This window comes from Hemiscyllium ocellatum, chromosome 6 (assembly GCF_020745735.1).
Source record: "Hemiscyllium ocellatum isolate sHemOce1 chromosome 6, sHemOce1.pat.X.cur, whole genome shotgun sequence".
Taxonomy (NCBI): Eukaryota; Metazoa; Chordata; class Chondrichthyes; order Orectolobiformes; family Hemiscylliidae; genus Hemiscyllium; species Hemiscyllium ocellatum.
Genome location: NC_083406.1, coordinates 69,675,244 through 69,696,444, shown reverse-complemented (window position 1 = coordinate 69,696,444; position 21,201 = coordinate 69,675,244). Strand labels below are relative to the sequence as shown.

Sequence of the window (21,201 nt, the reverse complement as noted above, 5' to 3'; positions counted from 1 at the left end):
AGAGGCAGGCACGGAGGAAGCAAATATGGCTGTGGTAACGAGTTTGTTTCAGGACATGGTTGAAGAGCTTCAGGGCAGAGGAAATGATCTGGGAGTTGCAGTGGGAGAGGGACTCCCTGAGATTCTTGTACAGAGAGGGGGAAAACTTCTTCAAGGCAGGCATCTTGCAAGAGGATTCGCAGTAGGGTTAAAATGAACTAGGGTAAAAACAATGACTGCAGATGCTGGAAACCAGATTCTGGATTAGGTCATTTTCTCTGCCCTGAAGCTCTTCAACCATGTCCTGAAACAAACTCGCTACCACAGCCACATTTGCTTCCTCAGTGCCTGCCTCCGTAACCAACTCATCCCACACGGACTCCGGACCACCTTTAAATCAGCAGAGTTTGGTCCCGAACAGGACAAACAGTACAGACTACAGATTAGTGGTGCTTGAAGAGCACAGCAGTTCAGGCAGCATCCAGGGAGCAGTAAAATCGACATACGGGCAAAAGCCCTTCATCAGGAATAAAGGCAGAGAGCCTGAAGCATGGAGAGATAAGCTAGAGGACGGTGGGGGTGGGGAGAAAGTAGCATAGAGTACAATAGGTGAGTGGGGGAGGGGATTAAGGTGATAGGTCAGGGAGGAGGGTGGAGTAGATAGGTGGAAAAGAAGATAGGCAGGTAGGACAAGTCATGGGGACAGTGCTGAGCTGGAAGTTTGGAACAAGGGTGAGGTGGGGGAAGGGGAAATGAGGAAACTGTTGCAGTCCACATTGATGTCCTGGGGTTGAAGTGTTCTGAGGCGGAAGATGAGGTGTTCTTCCTCCAGGCGTCTGCAGCTAGTTGTAAATGTCCTGGGGACTTTTTCTCAAGTGAAAATGCTTTGTGATATATGTAAACCTAAAATCCAGTTGCTGACAAAATTTTTTAGATTAGATTAGATTAGATTCCCTACAGTGTGGAAACAGGCCCTTCGGCCCAACAAGTCCACACCGACCCGCCAAAGCGCAACCCACCCATACCCCTACATTTACCCCTTACCTAACTAACACTATGGGCAATTTAGCATGGCCAATTCACCTAACCCGCACATCTTTGGACTGTGGGAGGAAACCGGAGCACCCGGAGGAAACCCACGCAGACATGGGGAGAACGTGCAAACTCCACACAGTCAGTCGCCTGAGTCGGGAATTGAACCCGGGTCTCAGGTGCTGTGAGACAGCAGTGCTAACCACTGTGCCACCGTGCCGCCCATAAAATGATAAGCACACGAAAATTTTCATTCTTATATAGCATAAAACCAATGGTCTACTGTTTATGAAATCCATATTAATTTTGGAGCCTTACATTCTGACAATGACTAGCTTTCTTTTTCAGAATAACAGTGGTTTTTATTGGCTACAATCAGGTGTAGTAAGTCTGTTGGGGACAATTCCAACATAAGACTAAGTGCATGTGCTTGTGGTATCCTACCAAATACACCTCATTAACTACCCACCTAACCCAATGGAATCCCTCGTGTCCAATTCTGGCCCCATTTTACTGCATGCTGCTCCCAGAGTAAATCACCACTCAGCGGATCTCCCAAAGTTCCCGATATCCCTTGCACCTGTACCATCTTCAAATGCCAATTGTGCATTCTGACAAGTACCATCAACCCAGAGATGCCCTCCATGTTTCCCAAGATTTACTTTGGATTTGGACAATGGGGAAACTTCAGGAGAAAGTGAGGGCTGCAGATGCTGGAGACCAGAGTTGAAAAATGTGGTGCTGGAAAACACAGCAGGCCAGGCAGCATCCGAGAAGCAGGAGAATCGACGTTTCGGGCATATTTCAGGAAGAAACGCTTATGGCCGAAACCACATTTCCAGCGCCACATTTTTCAACAACAGGGAACTTCACCCCAGTTTTGCTGGAATTGACCTGGACGTCCAGCTGGACAATGTGTTACACATACTGGGCTTTTCCTTCTCTCAGGACCTGCAGTGAGCACAATGACACCAGGTTGTGCCAATCTGTTCCATAATTGCTACCCAAAGCACTCAGCCATTTGCGATACTATAGGAAGAAGGTCATTGACTGCTTACATAGGTGCAACCATCTTCTCTCTGAAATCTCAGTTGCTCTATCTCTGCTACTGTACCCATCTCAACCCAAGGCTCATGATTCTCCTTTCCCACTATTTTCTGCAGCATCTTCCCTCACTTACTCTCACCCATCCCAACACCCGCCAGCACTACCTATGCAGACCATCTGCACTGCCAAATCACTCACTAGGGACACCTCCTGCCAACAACAATCCTAGCAGCTGTACCACTAACTTTCATCTCCCTAATACCTGCCTTTCTGTCATCTGAGGGGAAGAAAACAGCCCACAGTAAAACAGAAAGAGTCAAGACAGGTGATGGGTTACTTGACATTCAGTTCCTCACTCCTTATCATAGAATCATAGAATCCCTTCAGAGTGGAAACAGGCCATTTGGCCCAATACACCCACATCAAACCTCTGAAGAGTATCCCATCTAGACCCATACCCCTATCCTATTACTCTACATTTCCCCTGCCTAATTCACCTGGCCTACAAATCCCTGAACACTATTGGCAATTTAGCATGGCCAACTCACTTAACCTGCACATCTTTGGATTGTGGGAGGAAACCAAAGCACCTGGAAAAAACCCACGCAGACATGGGAAGAATGTGTGAACTCCACACAGGCAGTCACCCAAGGCTGGAAACGAACCTGGGTCCCTGACACTGTGAGGCAGCAGTGCTAACCATTGAGCCCTATCTGAAGAATGTGCTATTGCTATCTACCCTGAACAGCAGAGTAACTGTCTCCAAACTCCTCCACTGGTATTAGAGGCTGCACTTGATGTACTGCTAGGAGAAGGCTCTCCTCTTTGACTTATAGATTCATAGAATCCCCACAGTGTGGAAAGAGGCCCTTCGGCCCAACAAGTCCACACCGACCCTCCAAAGAGTAACCCACCTAGACTCATTTCCCTACCCTATTATCCTATATTTATCCCTGATTAATGCATTTAATTTACATAACTCTGAACACTATGGACAACGTAGCATCGCCAATTCATCTAATCTGCACATCTTTGGATTGTGGGAGGAAACCGGAGCACCCGGAAGAAACCCACGCAATGTCCTATCTCCTTCTACCCTCCTTCCCATTATCCACAAACAGGTCTGCCCAAGCAGACCCATTGTTTCTATCTGCTCCTGCCCCACAGAACCCATCTCGTCCAACCTCAACTCAGTTTCTTTCTCCCTTTGCCCAGTTCCTGCCCACTTACGTCCTTGATTCCTGACATTCCACACCACTTTCAGAGTTTCCAGTTTGCGGGCTTCAGCAGCCTTCTCTTTCCCATGGATGTGCAATCCCTTTGCACGTCCATCCCCAACCAGGATGGTTATACGGTCTGTTATTACACAAAGCCCTTGGTTAGCTACTAACAGTCCCCATTATTAGTGATTATCCATTCCTTTTTCTGTCCAGTGTTCTTCTCTTTCTTTGGGCTCTACCTCCACCTATCGTTTACTCCTCAGCCCCTCCCCCCACCCTATCGTCTGCATAAAAACAACATTTTCCCAGCTATGAATGACCCTTCTGGGGAGGGGTCACTGGACCCAAAATGTTAACTCTGATTTCTCTTCACAGATTCTGCCTGATCTGCTGAGCTTCTCCAGCAACTTTTGTTTATGTGTCTGATTTCCAGCATCTGCAGTTATTTTGGTTTATATTTAGCATTTCACTTCAAATCGTTCTCAAGCCAATAAAACATCCATAAATCCATGAGCGTAACTTTGACTTTGCCATAGGCTTTCTTCCTTACAGAAGCTGTCTTACAACTAACTACAATCAAACAGAACATAATTTTATCACTCACTTGCTTAATCAAATCAGAATTACTAATTGTTGGAAAATAACTCAATCTTATAATGGCATGACCAGAAAAAGTAACTGTCAAGTCAGGCTGCTTAAAATTCACATGCAAACAAGGGCCATCCTATAGCCAAAGGAGTAGGCTTTTCCTCCTCACCAGAGTGTAAATGCAGATCAAAGATAACTTTTTTCAGATGAGATTACTTACAATGAGGAAACAGGCCCTTCAGCCCAACAAGTCCACGCCAACCCAAAACCCACCCATACACTTACATTTACCCCTTCACCTAACACTATGGACAATTTAGCACAGCCAATTCACCTGGCCTGCACATCTTTCTGACTGTGGGAGGAAACCAGAGCACCCAGTGGAAACCCACACAGACAAAGGGAGAACATGCAAACTCCACACAGTCAGTCGCCTGAGGTGGGAATTGAACCCAGGTCTGTGGCACTGCGAGGCACAGTGCCACCCACTGTTGATATAATAATTAGAGTCATACAATACTGCCCATTGATTTCCAGACAATATAACAGAGTTTACAGTTGTATTCTCTTACTCATCTTTTGCTTTATCTGTGGTAAAATATAAATCACGTGTAAAGTTTGCTCCAATTGTCCTTGATGTTAAAAGGTATATGTGTAACTCCTCTTCATGAGACAGAATAGGTTTGCACAGGAACAAAAGAAATGCAACAGTTCAGTTCAAAAAAACAAAATAATGGAACTTTCCTGAGTCTCTTTACAAAGGTGTGTTACATAATGCAAGTTCTGCATAATTTGCAAAGTAGCTGAATTCCCGAGCAGAATGTATCATGAGGCATAATGTAATTGTGGACTCAGCATATATTCAGGTTAATGGGAGATTGACATGGAGGGAAATTGTTGTGGGATCCAAATATATGGAATCTCAACCCATTCAACCTATCCTTGGGCTTTCCCCTGGAAATATGAGAGATGCTGCTTGTACCACGAAGGACAAAATATTGATTTGGCAATAATTACTTTAATTCCCTCTACTCTTGACTCTAATGCCTTTATATACTGTACACTTACAGGACGTAGATGCACACAGTCATGCTGTAATCACGAATCATACCTTGGATCAACTAGAGACATATTGAATGCAATGTGCGGTTCCTAATTATTCCCAAATCAGTGCACTTAACCCCTATCATTCACATTATATTCCATGCAATACTTGAAACAAATATGATACTATCCTGTAAATTAGGTAACACACAGGATCGCCAAATTGCATCAACCTTTAGTAATAGCTATGCCACTGGGCTTCAGTGATACTATACTATTAAAAGTTTGTAAATGTCAATGCCAATTTCACTGACTTCTATAAATGTTGGCAAACATAAAAAATCCCTTATAGAGTTCTAGATGTAGGTTTTCTCACTGAGCTGGAAGGTTCATTTTCAGATGTTTCGTCACCATACTAGGTAACATCTTCAGTGAGCGTTTGGATGAAGCTTCGTTAAGATTTAACCTAGTACGGTGACGAAACTTCTAAAAATGAACTTTCCAGCTCAGTGAGCAAACCTACATCCAGAACCTCAGCCTGAGCTACAAATCTCAAAACTCCCTTAAAGAGTTTCCATGAATAGATTTACATTAATCACCATGCCAGTGTGGAACAGATCTCTTGAAATGTAATCATGTAAACTTTTATGAGTGTTTAATGCCTTAAATAATGAGAGGCCACCTTTCTCCCATGACCATCCTTTACGATAAAAACAAATTGCCTCAGAACGCTTTAATACTAGTGTAAGAAGCACCACACCTGTAACAACACGACACAGTTTTCAGGTTTGAAATGAAAATACTTGACTGAGACCTGCTGACAAACATGACAAACCTGATGTCCTTGTGTTTGTGCTGAATGGCAAGACATTACAAGAGTACAGTGAGCCTGGTATCTCTGACTGAGGGGCAAAAAGGAAAAGGATGTTGTGAGCATTCAGGCAGGCTGAGTGAGTGAGTGCTATGACAGTGAGCAAAAAGCCCAGAGGTACAGCCTGGTCCAGTCCATGAGCTGAGGGCTGAGTCTCAGAGTTTCTATTTACAATATGAACTGCCGGGTCAGCCCAGATTGCAACAAGTGCAAAAACATACTGTAAGTGGATCGGAGATGCACCATGGAAGTTCTTAGAGGCTAGCACATAACGTTAGTTCAATGTCAGAGGACATGGGATGCATGTGGCCAGTACCCATGGAACAAACCCTAAGACATTGGTGCCTGGCATCTAACATGGAGGTCCTCACTGGCAACAGTGAGCTGAATTAGGCAGCTATCCACGCTGAGTTCCATTTCAGGTTTTCTCAACATCTAGAATTTTGGGAGATTTTGGTAAGACAGAAAGCTGCATATTAATGAGGCATATTGTGGTTTGAACAAAGTATCAAACAAGCAATAATTCCCTCGTAATTGGCCAACTCACCATGCCTTTGTGAAAAGGATAAAAGTTGGAGCATGTGCTCCTAATATTAAGATTGGTTTCACCTGACTGGTCCAATTTCAGCACAGATTTTGTCATAGCCCAAGTCACTCAAAGCCCTGAATTATAAGATTCCACCCAGAGTGTGAAATTCACTCTTCCAAAACAGGATGTGCTGTGGTCACATGCAAATTAAACACCCGTTCAAGCAGGAGAAAATACTCACTCATTTCATCAGCTAGAAACTCATAGTCTCAGGAATTTCCAGCTTTTGAACGACCCCAGAAACCCTTAAAATCGGCTGGTAGAGTTCACTCAAAGGGACTTTTATTTAGTTTACTTTCACGATGACAGACAGATGAGTTATAAATACACAAAGATCTGTGACTGTGCTTCTGTAACTAGTATATGAGAGTAAGATTCTGAATTAGTGGTGCTGGAGGAGCACAGCAGTTCAGGCAGCATCCGAGGAGCAGTAAAATGACGTTTCGGGCAAAAGCCCTTCATCAGGAATAAAGGCAGAGAGCCTGAAGGGTGGAGAGATAAGTGAGAGGAGGGCGGGGGTGGGGAGAAAGTAGCATAGAGTACAATAGGTGAGTGGGGGAGGGGATGAAGGTGATAGGTTGGAGGGGGGAAGGTGGAGTGCATAGGTGGAAAAGAAGATGACAGTAAGACTCAATGCTGCAAATAAACTGGCTTCTGAATACTAATCTTCAGGATTCAGAACTGAAAGCTCAAATTCTTAACCTCTCAGGATCTACTGTCTCCAGCTTTGCACACAGTTAAACAATGCTATTTATCATACTGCGAGTACCTAGGGTTACACAACATGGTTCAAGGTTACAGTGCAGAACTTGAGTATTGCTGAAAAAAACACGTTTGCTGAAGCTTTTGGTCTTGTACTAATAAGGGCGATTCTCAAGCAATACTAATGTAAAGAGGAACAAAGTATTCGTACTGTATGAGGAAAAAGTGTTGATAGGTTGATAAGTGGACTGTTATTAGCATCAGCTTTGCCATGGAAATGCACTAGTTATATGATGACAGTTAACTGTCAAGCTTTGCTCCACAGGCACTGTGCCCCAACTCTTCCACGGTTACATTGATGACTGCATCAGTGCAGCATCCTGTACCCAGGCTGAACTGAAGCAGTTCATCGACTTCACCGACAATTTCCACCCTGCCCTCAAATTCACTTCGTCCATCTCCAACACCTCCCTCCCCTTTCTTGACCTCACCATTTTCATCTCCGGTGACATTCACCAGACAGACATCGACTACAAACCTATGGACTCCCATAACTACCTGGACTACACCTCCTACACCCAGTATCTGGCAAGAACTCCATCCCATTTTCCCAATTCCTCCATCTTCGCTCTGCTGCATCTGCTCAGACGAGGAGACATTCCACTCCCAAGCATCCCAGATGAACACCTATTTTGAAAAGCGTGCTTTTCCTCCCTCCATCATCCAGACAGCCCTCTACTTCACCACCTCCATTCCCCATTCCACCGCTCTAAAATCCCTCCTGCCAACACAATAACGACAGAGTCCCCCTTGTCCTCAACTACCACCCCACCAGTCTCCGCATCTAAAGCTTCATTCTCAAACACTTCTGCCAACTCCAAATAGACCCACCACCAAGAATATCTTCCCCTCCCTATCCCTCTCAGCCTTTTGTTGTTCCTCTGACAGTCCTTGGTTCATGCTACAAATGTGTTGCTGGTCAAAGCACAGCAGGCCAGGCAGAACTCATCACCAAAACCCCAGGTACCTTCTCCTGCAACTAGAAAAGATGCAAAACCTGCCAGTACATCACTCCCCTCACCACCATCCAGGGCCCCAAACAGTCCTTCCAGGTAAGTTAGAGATTCACCTAATTCTCTTGCAACCTAGCTTACTACATCAGGTGCTCCCAGTGTGGTCTTTGCTACATCAGGGAGATCAAACGTAAACTTAGGGAATGGCTCACAGAGCAACTCAGCCGGGTCTGCAGGGGCCGACCGGACGTCCCAGTCATCACCATTTTAATTTGCCCAACCACTCCCTTTCTGATATGACCATCCTTGGCCTCCTCCATTGCCAAACAAACCACAGCTCCTATTGCAAGAACAACACCTTACCTTCCGCCTGGGCACCCTACAGCCCAGAGGACTCAACATTGAGTTCTCCAATTTCAAATATCCTCTCTCCCAATCCCCGATACCCTTCCCAGCCCCTCCCACTCCCTTCCGCTACTCCCTGCCACCTACCAGATTCATTCCTCCCATTGACCGAACAGTCATACCCTCTGCCGGTCTTCAGTTATCCCCAATTCACTCTTCCCCCATACACCCCCTTTTATCTGCAGCTCCCCCCACACCCACCTTCAGACCTAAAGGAGGGTTACACCCAAAATGTCGACTTCTGCATCTCCTGATGCTGTCAGGCTTGCTGTGTTCTTCCAGCCTCCTGCTTATCTATTTTGATTCAATTTAAACCTGGTAGGTTGACTCTAATTGGTCAAGGCATAGCCTTTAGGAATGAACCATAGAGTCGCTGTCTGCTAATTTTGTGTTCTTTCTGTTTCCAAAGTAAGCATTTTCCATACACACAACTGCACCACTCTCCAAACTGATCTTAAATTGTCAGCTGACTTGCTAAGAATTATATTGATAACCAAGTGAAGACTGCTAGCCCAATGCACATTGTAATGCACTTGCATGTACTAGAAGCTAAATATATTAATGAACAAGGCCCTGATCTTTTCAGATCATAGAAACAGGCTGCGTCTGTTTCAACTGAACAGAAAGGTAAAAGCCATCCTCAGGATCTCATAGTGGATCAATGAGACAATCTGCCTTTTTAAATTTAAATAAAGCGTGGTAGTTAACTGTCAGTCATTGTCTAACTGGTACATTCTGCATGGATGCAACTCCAACAATCACAGTCCACTTGCCATCTGACAAACCGTCTCTTCACACACAACATAAACATATTGTTCCCCTTTTTTGTGGATATGTTTGGGAAAGACAATGGGATAGTGGTATTGTTACTGGCCAGTAATCCACTGACCCAATCTATGTTCTGTGGACATGTGTTTGACCTTCTCACAATGCAGGTGATGAAATTTGAATCTGATAAAACGTGGAAATCAAATAGTGTCCATGTAACAATAATCAATCATTGTAAAAACCCATTTGATTTACTCACGCCCTTTAGGCAGGAAGTGTGCAATGTTTACCTGCCTTTACGGATAAGTGACCCAAGACCCACGACAATGCTTCATCTGGCCTCCTCAAGGGCCCATCAAGTCACACGGTTGTATGAAGTGACTACAAAGGAATGAAACTGGACTGACCTAAAATCAACCTCAGTACTGGAGTGAACACAACAAACACAGCTCTGTCAAAACTACAAAACCCTCCTTACCAATATCTGGAAGCTAGCTTTAAAACTGGGAGAGCTATTCCACAGACTAGACAAACAACAGTCAGATGTAATCATACTCATCCAACAGTGTCCATGATATGACAATTACCATCTATGGACATGACCTTTCCAACGAGCAATGCCAAATCCTTTATGGTAGGTAACACAGTGGTACATGGTCAAAAGCAGTTTGCCCTAGGAGTTCTTAGTGTTGACTCAAGATCAACTGAAACAAAAAACATCAGTAAGATTGCTTTCTGCTGATTACATCCAAACACATTCCACCACCCATTTACCACCCCTCATGCCCCCACCCCAACAGGTCTAGCAACTCAAAATCTGGCATTCATGAGGCATTGTGGGCCATTGGCAGCAGCTGAATTGTATTTGACCATAGTCTGTGAACTCATGCCTAGCAGATACTCCACTCTGCTATTATCATCAAGCCAAGAGCTCAATCCTGGTTCAGCAAAGAGTGCATGAGGGCATGCTGGGAGCAGTACCAGGCATGTGTAAATATTAGGTGCCAACCCAGTTAAGTTATAATATGGGACTACTTACATGGCAAATAGCAAAACAGAGCAAGCAATGGACTGAGATAAGCAATTCCACAACCAATGGATCAGGTCAAAGGTCTGGAGTCCTGCCATATATAATCTTTTATATATATGGTAATGAATAATTACATATGTAACAGGAGTTGGAGTCTCTACAATTATCCCACCCTCAATAATGGGGAGCCCAGCACATCAGTGCAAATGATAAGACTGAAGCTTTTGCATTCATCATCATCCAGTAGTGCTGAGTGGCTGATGCATCTCAGATTCCGCCACTTCCCGCTCCTCCGCCCATGAGCCCCACCCCTCCAATCGCCACCAGGACAGAACCCCACTGGTCCTCACCCACCACTCCACCAACCTCCATATACATCATATCACCCGTCGTCATTTCCACCAGCTCCAAACAGACCCCACTACCAGGGATATATTTCCCTCCCCTCCCCTATCAGTGTTCCGAAAAGACCACTCCCTCTGTGACGCCCTCGTCAGATCCACACCCCCCACCAACCCAACCTCCACTCCCGGCACCTTCCCCTGCAACCTCAAGAAATGCAAAACGTGTGCCCACACCTCCCCCGTTACTTCCCTCCAAGGCCCCAAGGGATCCTTCCATATCCGCCTCAAATTCACCTGCACCTCAACACACATCATTTACTGCATCCGCTGCACCCGATGTGGCCTCCTCTGTATTGGGGAGACAGGCCGCCTACTTGCAGAATGTTTCAGAGAACACCTCTGGGACACCCGCACCAACCAACCCAACCACCCCGTGGCTCAACACTTCAACTCCCCCTCCCACTCCACCAAGGACATGCAGGTCCTTGGACTCCTCCATCACCAGACCATAGCAACATGACGGCTGGAAGAAGAGCGCCTCATCTTTCGCCTAGGAACCCTTCAATCACAAGGGATGAACTCAGATTTCTCCAGTTTCCTCATTTCCCCTCCACCCACCTTGTCTCAGTCCCAACCCTTGAACTCAGCACCACCTTCCTAACCTGTAATTGCCTTCCTGACCTCTCCGCCCCCACCCTCACTCCGGCCTATCACCCTCACCTTAACCTCCTTCCACCTATCGCATTTCCAACATCCCTTCCCCAAGTCCCCCCCCACCCTCCCACCTTTTATCTTAGCCTGCTTGGCACAGTCTCCTCATTCCTGAAGAAGGGCTCATGCCTGAAACGTCGATTCTCCTGCTCCTTGGATGCTGCCTGACCTGCTGCGCTTTTCCAGCAACACATTTTCAGCTCTGATCTCCAGCGTCTGCAGTCTTCACTTCCTCCTAGAAGATTTCCACCATAGATTGCCAACATCACAGATACCAGTCTCTGGCCCCTGATTCATTCCATGCAATATCAAGAAATAGCTGGGGGCATTGGATCCTGCAGAGGCTGTAGACCCTGACAGGATTCCAGCTTTAGTGCTGAATATTTGCATTCCAAAACCTGCTGCTCCCCTAGCGAAGCTGTTCCAGTTACAACACTGGCATTTATCTGACAATGTGGAAAATTGCCAAGGTATGTCCTGTACACAAAAAGCAGGATAAATCCAGAACTGTCTACTTTTGGTCATCAGTAAAACAATAGAAAGTGTTGTCACCAATGCTATCAAGCAGTACTAGCAAAGCAATAAAGTGTTCACTGAGAATTGCTTTGCTAGTACTGCTTAATAGCATTGTTGACAAGGGACCACCCAACTCCTGACCTCATTACGGCCAAACATGGACAAAAAAGTTGAATTCTAGAGATGAGACTGATTGCCCTTGACACCAAGGCAATACTCAACTAAGTGTGGCATGAAGGAGCTCAAGCAAAACTGAAGTCAATGTGAATCATAACTAGCGCAGAAGAAGATGGTCATGATTGCTGTAAGTCAGTCATCTCACGTCCACAAGGTTTCTGCAAGAGTTGCTAAAGCTAGTGACCTACACCCAAACATCTTCAGCTACTTCATCAATGACCATCTTTTCATCATAAGGCCAAAAGCAGGGATGATTGCACAACGTTTAACACCATTTGCTGCCCCTCAGATATTGAAACAGTCCATGTCCACTGTAGGTAGTAAATAGGCTGAAATGAGAAAAAAAGTATGAAACCTGCCCTATTGAAAGATCTGTCAGTTGGTGACTTAAGCTTTATGTTTTTTGAGGGGATATGTGTGATTAAGTTAAGTGTTACAACTCAGTAAGCACTAGCTTTCGGAGCACTGCTCCTTCATCAGGTGGTTGTGACAGCACTCTGAAAGCTAGCGCTTCCAATCGAACCGGTTGGACTATAACCTGGTTTTGTGCGATTTTTAACTTTGTACACCCCACTCGGACACCGGCATCTCCAAATTTTAACTCAGTAAGCAATAGAGTAAACTCGTGACACAAGTCCGGGTCAAGTCCTGGTAAAACTAAATCAGTATGTCAGAGTAATAATCGACCATTTGTCAACAAATAAAAATGTAGTTGACTGTAGGATCATGGTGTGTGAATATTGTATGGTTGATTGGATGTCACAAAAATTGTCAGGAAATAGCCTATTTGAGCAGCAATGAGCAGGCTGTCTTGTGGCCCAAGGTTCATTAAAATGAGAGATAAGCCTTGGTACAGGGAAAATAAACAGAAGTCTTTATAAAGGTGAAAGGCCAACTGAACATGGTAGATGTATTGCACTGTGATATTTTAAGATCTCCCCAATTTAAGGATGTCCAACGTACGAATGCTCTAAAAGATCCAACATACAAATGCTTACTGTACTTACAATTGATTATTTTACATTATTTTGCATTGTGTTCTGACTTGCATACAAATTGACTTGCAAGTGGACTCGAGAATGGAACCCGTTCACAACTTGAAGACTGCCTGTACCATTTATGCAGCATTTTCTAGAGTACCATGCTACAATAAAGCAAAATTGTACACGCTCTGATGTTCAAAGTGAACCCAACAGAGTAAGGAAATTAGGAATTAAAACCTACGCTGCACACGGTAAGACCTGAAAAATGTTCAGGCTTGGTCTGATAACAGGCAAATAATATTGACCCCACACAAATCCCAAGCAATGACTATCTCCAACAAGACAACATCTGACCGTTGCTCTTTGTCATTTAATGGCATTTTTTTAATATCCAGAAATACTTTTAAACATAACTGAAAGCTTTCTTTACCATCAAAACTCGCCTGCGGTACTTTTTTCATCTACTAACCACCTATAGTAAATCACTCACCTTTTCCAATTGATTAATTTATATACAAAGCCTGTTAAGGGCATTCAACATCATTCATAGCTGAATACCCAACTATCAACATTCTGGGGTTTACCATTGACCAGCAACTGGCTGAATAAACATGGATAAATTCTGTGGTTATAAGGAAATGCCAGAAACTGGGAATTCTGAAGTGAGTAACTTGCATCCGGTCTCCTCAATGCCTGTCCACCATTTAAATGACACAAATCAGGATTGTGAAGGAATACTGTATACTCAGTTTGGATGGGTGCAACTCCAGCAACACTCAGAAAGCTCAACACCATTCAAGATAAAGTAATCCATTTGATTAGCACCCTATCAATAACCTTCAATCAATTTCACCACCAAAGTACAGAGACCACAGCTTGTGCTATCTGCAACATGCACTGCAGTAACTCACTAAGTTTCCTCAGACGTCACTTTATGAATCCATCACCTTTAGCAACTAAAAGGCTAAAGGGTAGCAAATACATGCAACTTCCCCATCAAGCAACACAACTTCATGACTTGAAAGTATATTGTTGTCCTTCATTACCACCAAGCCAAAATCCTGGAATTCCCTTGCTCGTAGCACTGTTGATGTGCCTATCCATGGAATGCAGCAGTTTAAGAAAGCAGCTGGTAACCAGTTTCTCCAGGGCAATTAAGGCAAAGCAAATAAATACAGGCCTAGCCAGTGATATCCACATCCCATGTATAAATAAGAAGTCTTTGATTTTCTCTCCTTCTATTGCAAATTGTCCTGCAAAAATTTCAACAAAATGTGTCTTTTTCAGTAGTACATTTGACGTATTTCACTGAAAGGTACTCATAACTATATGCATAGTGGAGCACATTAAAGCAAGGACATTCTGAAATAGCATATGTCCCATTCTCCTGACTAGTAAATTGTGTCTGTCTGTATCTTAATAAAATGCTTTGATCTCATGCAATGATGCTAGCAACTCATCTGAATTAACTTATCCAAAAAGGAATCCAAATGATAATGATCTAAAGTTCAGGGAACATTTGGCAAACTATAAAAATCTAAAAGATTTCCTGTTGGAAATGTTAACATTTTAGTTACTCTACAGCAATTTAATGTAGTACTTAAATGTCTGTCGATAGGAAGGTGAATTTTCTGCACTTTAGAGGTTAATAGATTCATTTTTGGAGTTGTTGGCTGTGTAGGGATCTCAATATTCGTTAAAGTGATGTTAATGATTTCCTACTTTATATGGAGATGTTCATCAAATAGAATTGAGGGAGGTGAGAATAGAATTAACCGTTCCTTCAGTTTCATACAATAGCGAGGCTTTTATGTGTCAATCCTCACAATATATACAGTGTAAAACAAACACAACAAGGTGTGTTAAATTAATCAAGTAAATCCAAAGAGCACTCACCCCCTCCCGGCAGTATGTCTCTCTCAAAAAGGCACAGTTTATATCCATGCTGCTTCTCTAACACATTCGGAAGAAGCTCCAGGGCAAATTTCTCCTCTGTAATGATGTAACTGTTGCTCTCATCATCCTCCCCCAAGGAAGAGGTGTTTGCATATGAAACAAAGGCATCAAATTCTTTCCCATCTGGTCACAAGTAATTTGTGGCAGAGGAAGACAGTCGGTGATGAGGGGGAATAAAACAAAAAGAATGGAGCTTACTATCTTTCAGCCAGTTTTAATACATTCTGAAGCTATTTAAATGGAAAAGTAGTAAATTTGAACAAGATTCATTTGTTTAAATTACATGTGAAATTTTAGATGTAGTGGAGGATAAATTCAACATAGGCAGAGCATGCAAAACAGGCAATATTATACCTGTGAAATAATTAACATTCATTTCATCTACTTAAGGAATTTGGTTAGCAGTTGTCTTATAATGCTTATTGATTCCACATAGCTGCACAAGAGTTAAATCCTGTTTCATCCTCTTGGTGAGTAAAAGCAAAACCCATTCCCCTTCTTAGCAGTGACAAGGATAACATTAAGTTCAAGATGTTCCAATTTGTTCATATGTGAGTTAATGCAACAGGATGAAATTTAAGAAGTATTCTCATTTCTGAGACTACACAGTCATTAATAATTAGTCATTTAAATAATTGTGCAGGAGAAAGTTGCAATCTTCTGTTAATTTTAAAGTCATCCTCGAAAGTTTATCGAAACCTTCATGGTTATTTCATCAGTTCTCCCTCCTTTCCTGGATTACTCATTTTTCTATTTCTTATACATTAATTATTTACAACAACAAGCAATAAACTGAATGTTTCAACATGAGAAGAGTTATCAAAAGTGTGCTAACTTTTGGAAAGTACAAATTAGCACATGACAAATACTCTGAAGTTCAAATGATAGCAAATTAAATATTATTGAAAACTATAATGTATTATTTTCTCATATAGTAAAATTAATCTGACAAAGTATCAAAACCTATTTTTAAATTAATATGTTTGGATTAGAGTCATAGAGATGTACAGCATGGAAACAGACCCTTCGGTCCAACCTGTCCATGCCGACCAGATATCCCAACTCAGTCTAGTCCCATCTGCCAGCACCAGGCCCATATCCCTCCAAACTCTTCCTATTCATAAACCTATCCAAATGCCTTTTAAATGTTGCAATTGTACTAGCCTCCACCACTTCCTCTGGCAGCTCATTCCATACACGTACCACCCTCTGTGTGAAAAAGTTGCCCCTTAGATCTCTTTTATATCTTCGCCTCTTACTCTAGTTCTGGACTCCTCCACTCCAAGGAAAAGACCTTGCCTATTTACCCTATCCATGCCCCTCTATAAGGCCACCCCTCAGTCTCCGACGCTCCAGGGAAAACAGCCCTAGCCTATTCAGCCACTCCCTGACCTTCGTCACCATGCATAACCCCGACCCCACGCCGACTTTCGACACCACACGTAACCCCGCCCCCACGCTTATTTCCGTCACGACGAATGACCCCGCCCCCACGCTTGACCCCGCCCCCACACCGAGCACCGTCACCACGTCTAACCCCGCCCCTACGTCGATCTCTGTCCCCGCCCCTAACCCCGCCCCCACCCCCAGCTCCAGTCCCACACCAGGTCCTAGCTCCCAGCCATGCCGATCTTCACCATCCCTCCAGACCCCCCCCTCTCTGAGGATGAAAGATCAGTCCTCAGCAGGGGCCTCACCTTCATTCCCCTACGCCCTCGGATCAATGAGTTCAACACACGGCGAGATATTGAACAATTCTTCCGCCGCCTTCGCTTCCGTGCCTACTTTCACAACCAAGACTCCCACCCACCCTCTCACGACCCCTTCTCCCGCCTCCAACGCACCCCATCCACCTGGACACCCCGTGCTGGCCTCTTACCCGCCCTCAATCTATTTATAGCCAACTGCTGCCACGACATTAACCGACTCAACCTGTCCACCCCTCTCACCCACTCCAACCTCTCACCCTCAGAACGTGCAGCCCTCCACTCCCTCCGCTCCAATCCCAACCTCACCATCAAACCGGCAGACAAGGAAGGCGCGGTAGCAGTTTGGCGCACCGACCTTTATACCGCTGAGGCCAAACGCCAGCTCGCGGACACCTCCTCTTATCGCCCCCTTGACCACGACCCCACCTCCCACCACCAAACCATCATCTCCCAGACCATCCATAACCTCATCACCTCAGGGGATCTCCCATCCACCGCCTCCAACCTCATAGTCCCACAACCCTGCACCGCTCGTTTCTACTTCTTGCCCAAAATCCACAAACCTGAATGCCCCGGCCGACCCATTGTCTCAGCCTGCTCCTGCCCCACCAAACTCATCTCCGCATACCTCGAAACGGTTCTGTCCCCTTTAGTCCAAGAACTCCCCACCTACGTTCGGGACACCACCCACGCCCTCCACCTCCTCCAGGATTTTCGCTTCCCCGGTCCACAACGCCTTATTTTCACGATGGACATCCAGTCCCTGTACACCTCCATCCCCCATCACGAAGGACTCAAAGCCTCCGCTTCTTCCTTTCCCGCCGCACCAACCAGTACCCTTCCACTGACACCCTCCTTCGACTGACTGAACTGGTCCTCACCCTGAATAATTTCTCTTTTCAATCCTCCCACTTCCTCCAAACTAAAGGAGTTGCCATGGGCACCCGCATGGGCCCCAGCTATGCCTGTCTCTTTGTAGGATATGTGGAACAGTCCATCTTCCGCAACTACACTGGCACCACCTCCCACCTTTTCCTCCACTACATCGATGACTGTATCGGCGCTGCCTCGTGCTCCCACGAGGAAGTTGAACAGTTCATCAACTTTACTAACACCTTCCATCCCGACCTCAGATTCACCTGGACTGTCTCAGACTCCTCCCTCCCCTTCCTGGACCTTTCCATTTCTATCTCGGGCGACCGACTCAACACAGACATCTACTATAAACCGACTGACTCCCACAGCTACCTGGACTACACCTCCTCCCACCCTGCCCCCTGTAAAAACTCCATCCCATATTCCCAATTCCTTCGTCTCCGCTGCATCTGCTCCCAGGAGGACCAGTTCCAACACCGCACAGCCCAGATGGCCTCCTTCTTCAAGGACCACAGATTCCCCCCAGACGTGATTGACGATGCCCTCCAATGCATCTCCTCCACTTCCCGCTCCTCCGCCCTTGAGCCCCGCTCCTCCAACCGCCACCAAGACAGAACCCCACTGGTTCTCACCTACCACCCCACCAACCTCCGTATACAACGTATCATCCGCCGTCATTTCCGCCACCTCCAAACGGACCCCACCACCAGGGATATATTTCCCTCCCCTCCCCTATCAGCGTTCCGCAAAGACCACTCCCTTCGTGACTCCCTCGTCAGGTCCACACCCCCCACCAACCCAACCTCCACTCCCGGCACCTTCCCCTGCAACCGCAGGAAATGTAAAACTTGCGCCCACACCTCCTCCCTCACTTCCCTCCAAGGCCACAAGGGTTCATTCCATATCTGCCACAAGTTCACCTGTACCTCCACACACATCATCTATTGCATCCGCTGCACCCGATGTGGCCTCCTCTATATTGGGGAGACGGGACGCTTACTTGCGGAACGCGTCAGAGAACACCTCTGGGACGCCCGGACCAACCAACCCAACCACCCCGTGGCTCAACACTTTAACTCTCCCTCCCACTCCACCGAGGACATGCAGGTCCTTGGACTCCTCCACCGGCAGAACATAACAACACGATGGCTGGAGGAGGAACGCCTCATCTTCCGCCTGGGAACCCTCCAACCAACCACAAGGTATGAATTCAAATTTCTCCAGTTTCCTCATTTCCCCTCCCCCCACCTTGTCTCAGTCGGTTCCCTCAACTCAACACCGCCCTCCTAACCTGCAATCTCCTTCCTGACCTCTCCGCCCCCACCCCACTCCGGCCTATCACCCTCACCTTGACCTTCTTCCACCTATCACATCTCCATCGCCCCTCCCCCAAGTCCCTCCTCCCTACCTTTTATCTTAGCCTGCTTGGCACACTCTCCTCATTCCTGATGAAGGGCTTATGCCTGAAACGTCGAATTTCCTATTCCTTGGATGCTGCCTAACCTGCTGTGCTTTAACCAGCAACACATTTTCAGCTGTGATCTCCAGCATCTGCAGACCTCATTTTTTATCCTCAGATCCTTCAAGCCTGGCAAAATCTTTGTAAATTTTTTTTTAATCCTTTCAAGTTTGACAACATCTATCCAACAGGACGGAAACCTGAATTCCATGCAATATTCCAACAGTGGCCTAACCAATGTCCTGTACAGCTGCAACAGGCCCTCCTAACTCCTGTACTCAATACTCTGACCAATAAAGGAAAGCATACCAAATGCCTTCTTCACTGTCCTATCTACCTGCGACTGTACTTTCAGGGAGCTATGAACCTGCACTCCAAGGTCTCTTTGTTCAGCAACACTTCCTAGGACCTTACCATTAAGTGTATAAGTCAGGTTAAGATTTGCTTTCCCAAATGCAGCACCTCGCATTTATCTGAATTAAACTTCATCTACCACTTCTCAGCCCATTGGCCCATCTGATCAAGATCTCCTTGTAATCTGAGGTAACCTACTTTGCTGTCCACGACACCTCCAATTTTGACGACATCTGCAAACTTACTAAATATACCTCTTATTCTCACATCCAAATAATTTATATAAATGATGAAAAGTAGTGGACCCAGCACCGATCCTTGTGGCACTCCACTGGTCACAGATCTCCAGTCTAAAAAACAACCCTCCTCCACCACCCTCTGTCTTCAACCTTTGAGCCAGTTCTGTATCCAAATGGCTAGTTCTCCCTATATTCCATGAGATCTAACCTTGCTAACCAGTCTCCCATGGTGAACCTTGTTGAACGCCTTACCGAAGTCCGTATAGATCAGATCTACTGCTCTGCTGTCTTCAATCTTCTTTGTTACTTCTTCAAAAAAACTCAATCAAGTTTGTGAGACATGCTTTCCCATGCACAAAGCCATGCTGACTATCCCTAATCAGTCCTTGCCTTTCCAAATGCATGTACATCCTGTCCCTCAGGATTCCCTCCAACAACATGCCCACTCCCGACATCACTGGTCTGTAGTTCCCTAGCTTGTCCTTATCACCCTTCTTAAACAGTGGCACCACATTACCCAACCTCCAATCTTCCAGCACCTCACCTGTGACTATTAATGATACAAATATTTCAGTAAGAGGCCCAGCAATCACTTCCTTAGCCTCCCACATTGTTCTAGGGTACACCTGATCAGGTTCTGGGGATTTATCTACTTTTATGCGTTTCAAGACATCCAGCACTTCCTCCTCTGTAATATGGACATTTTTCAAGATGTCACCATCTATTTCCCTACAGTCTATATCTTCCATGTCCTTTTCCACAGTAAATACTGTGCAAAATACTCGTTTAGTATCTCCCCCATTTTCTGTGGCTCCACACAAAGGCTGCCTTGCTGATCTTTGAGGGGTCCTATTCTCTCCCTAGTTATCCTTTTATCCTTAATATATTTGTAAAACCTCTTTGGCTCTAATGCAATGAGGGGTACTTTAGATTCCCAAGAGATCAATTGTTTTAAGGGTCTCTATAGTCCAAGGCAGACAGATGTTTCTGTGGCCAGCAGCGAAAAAGCAGAATGGTGTGTTGCTTTCCTGGTGCGAGGATCCAGGATGTCTCAGGGAGGGTGCAGAATGTTCTCAAGGGGGAGAGGTGCCAGCAGGAGGTAATTGTACACATTGGAACCAACGACATTGGAAGGGAAAAGGTTGAAATCCTGAAAGAAGCTTACAGAGAGTTAGGCAGGAATTTAAAAATGAGGTCCTCAAGTGTAGTAACATTTGGGTTACTCACGGTGCTACGAGCTAGTGAGGGCAGGAATAGGAGGATAGAGCAGATGAATGCATGGCTGAGGAGCTGGTGTATGGGAAAATGATTCACATTTTTGGATCATTGCCAAATCTCCTGGGGTAGAAGTGACCTGTACAAGAAGGATGGGTTGCATCTAAATTGGAAGGGAACTAATATACTGGCAAGGAGATTTGCTGGAGCTGCTCGGGAAGAATTAAATTAGTAAGGTGGGGGGATGGGATCCAGGGAGGTAGTGAGGAAAGAGATCATCTGAGACTGGTACAGTTGAGAACAGAAGTGAGTCAAACAGTCAGGGCAGGAAGGAACAAAGCAGAGAACAAGGTAGGACTGATAAATTAAACTGC

General features: G+C 45.3%; 1 protein-coding gene across 1 annotated transcript in view; it reads right to left on the bottom strand.

Moving 5' to 3' along the window:
* The window catches only part of LOC132816937 (interleukin-18 receptor accessory protein-like), a 37,874-nt gene that overhangs the window by 8,094 nt on the left and 8,579 nt on the right, over positions 1-21,201 (bottom strand). The window contains exon 3 of the mRNA XM_060826962.1: positions 14,916-15,098. Within this exon, the coding sequence (XP_060682945.1) occupies positions 14,916-15,098 (183 nt within the window). The remainder of the gene's footprint in view (positions 1-14,915; positions 15,099-21,201) is intronic.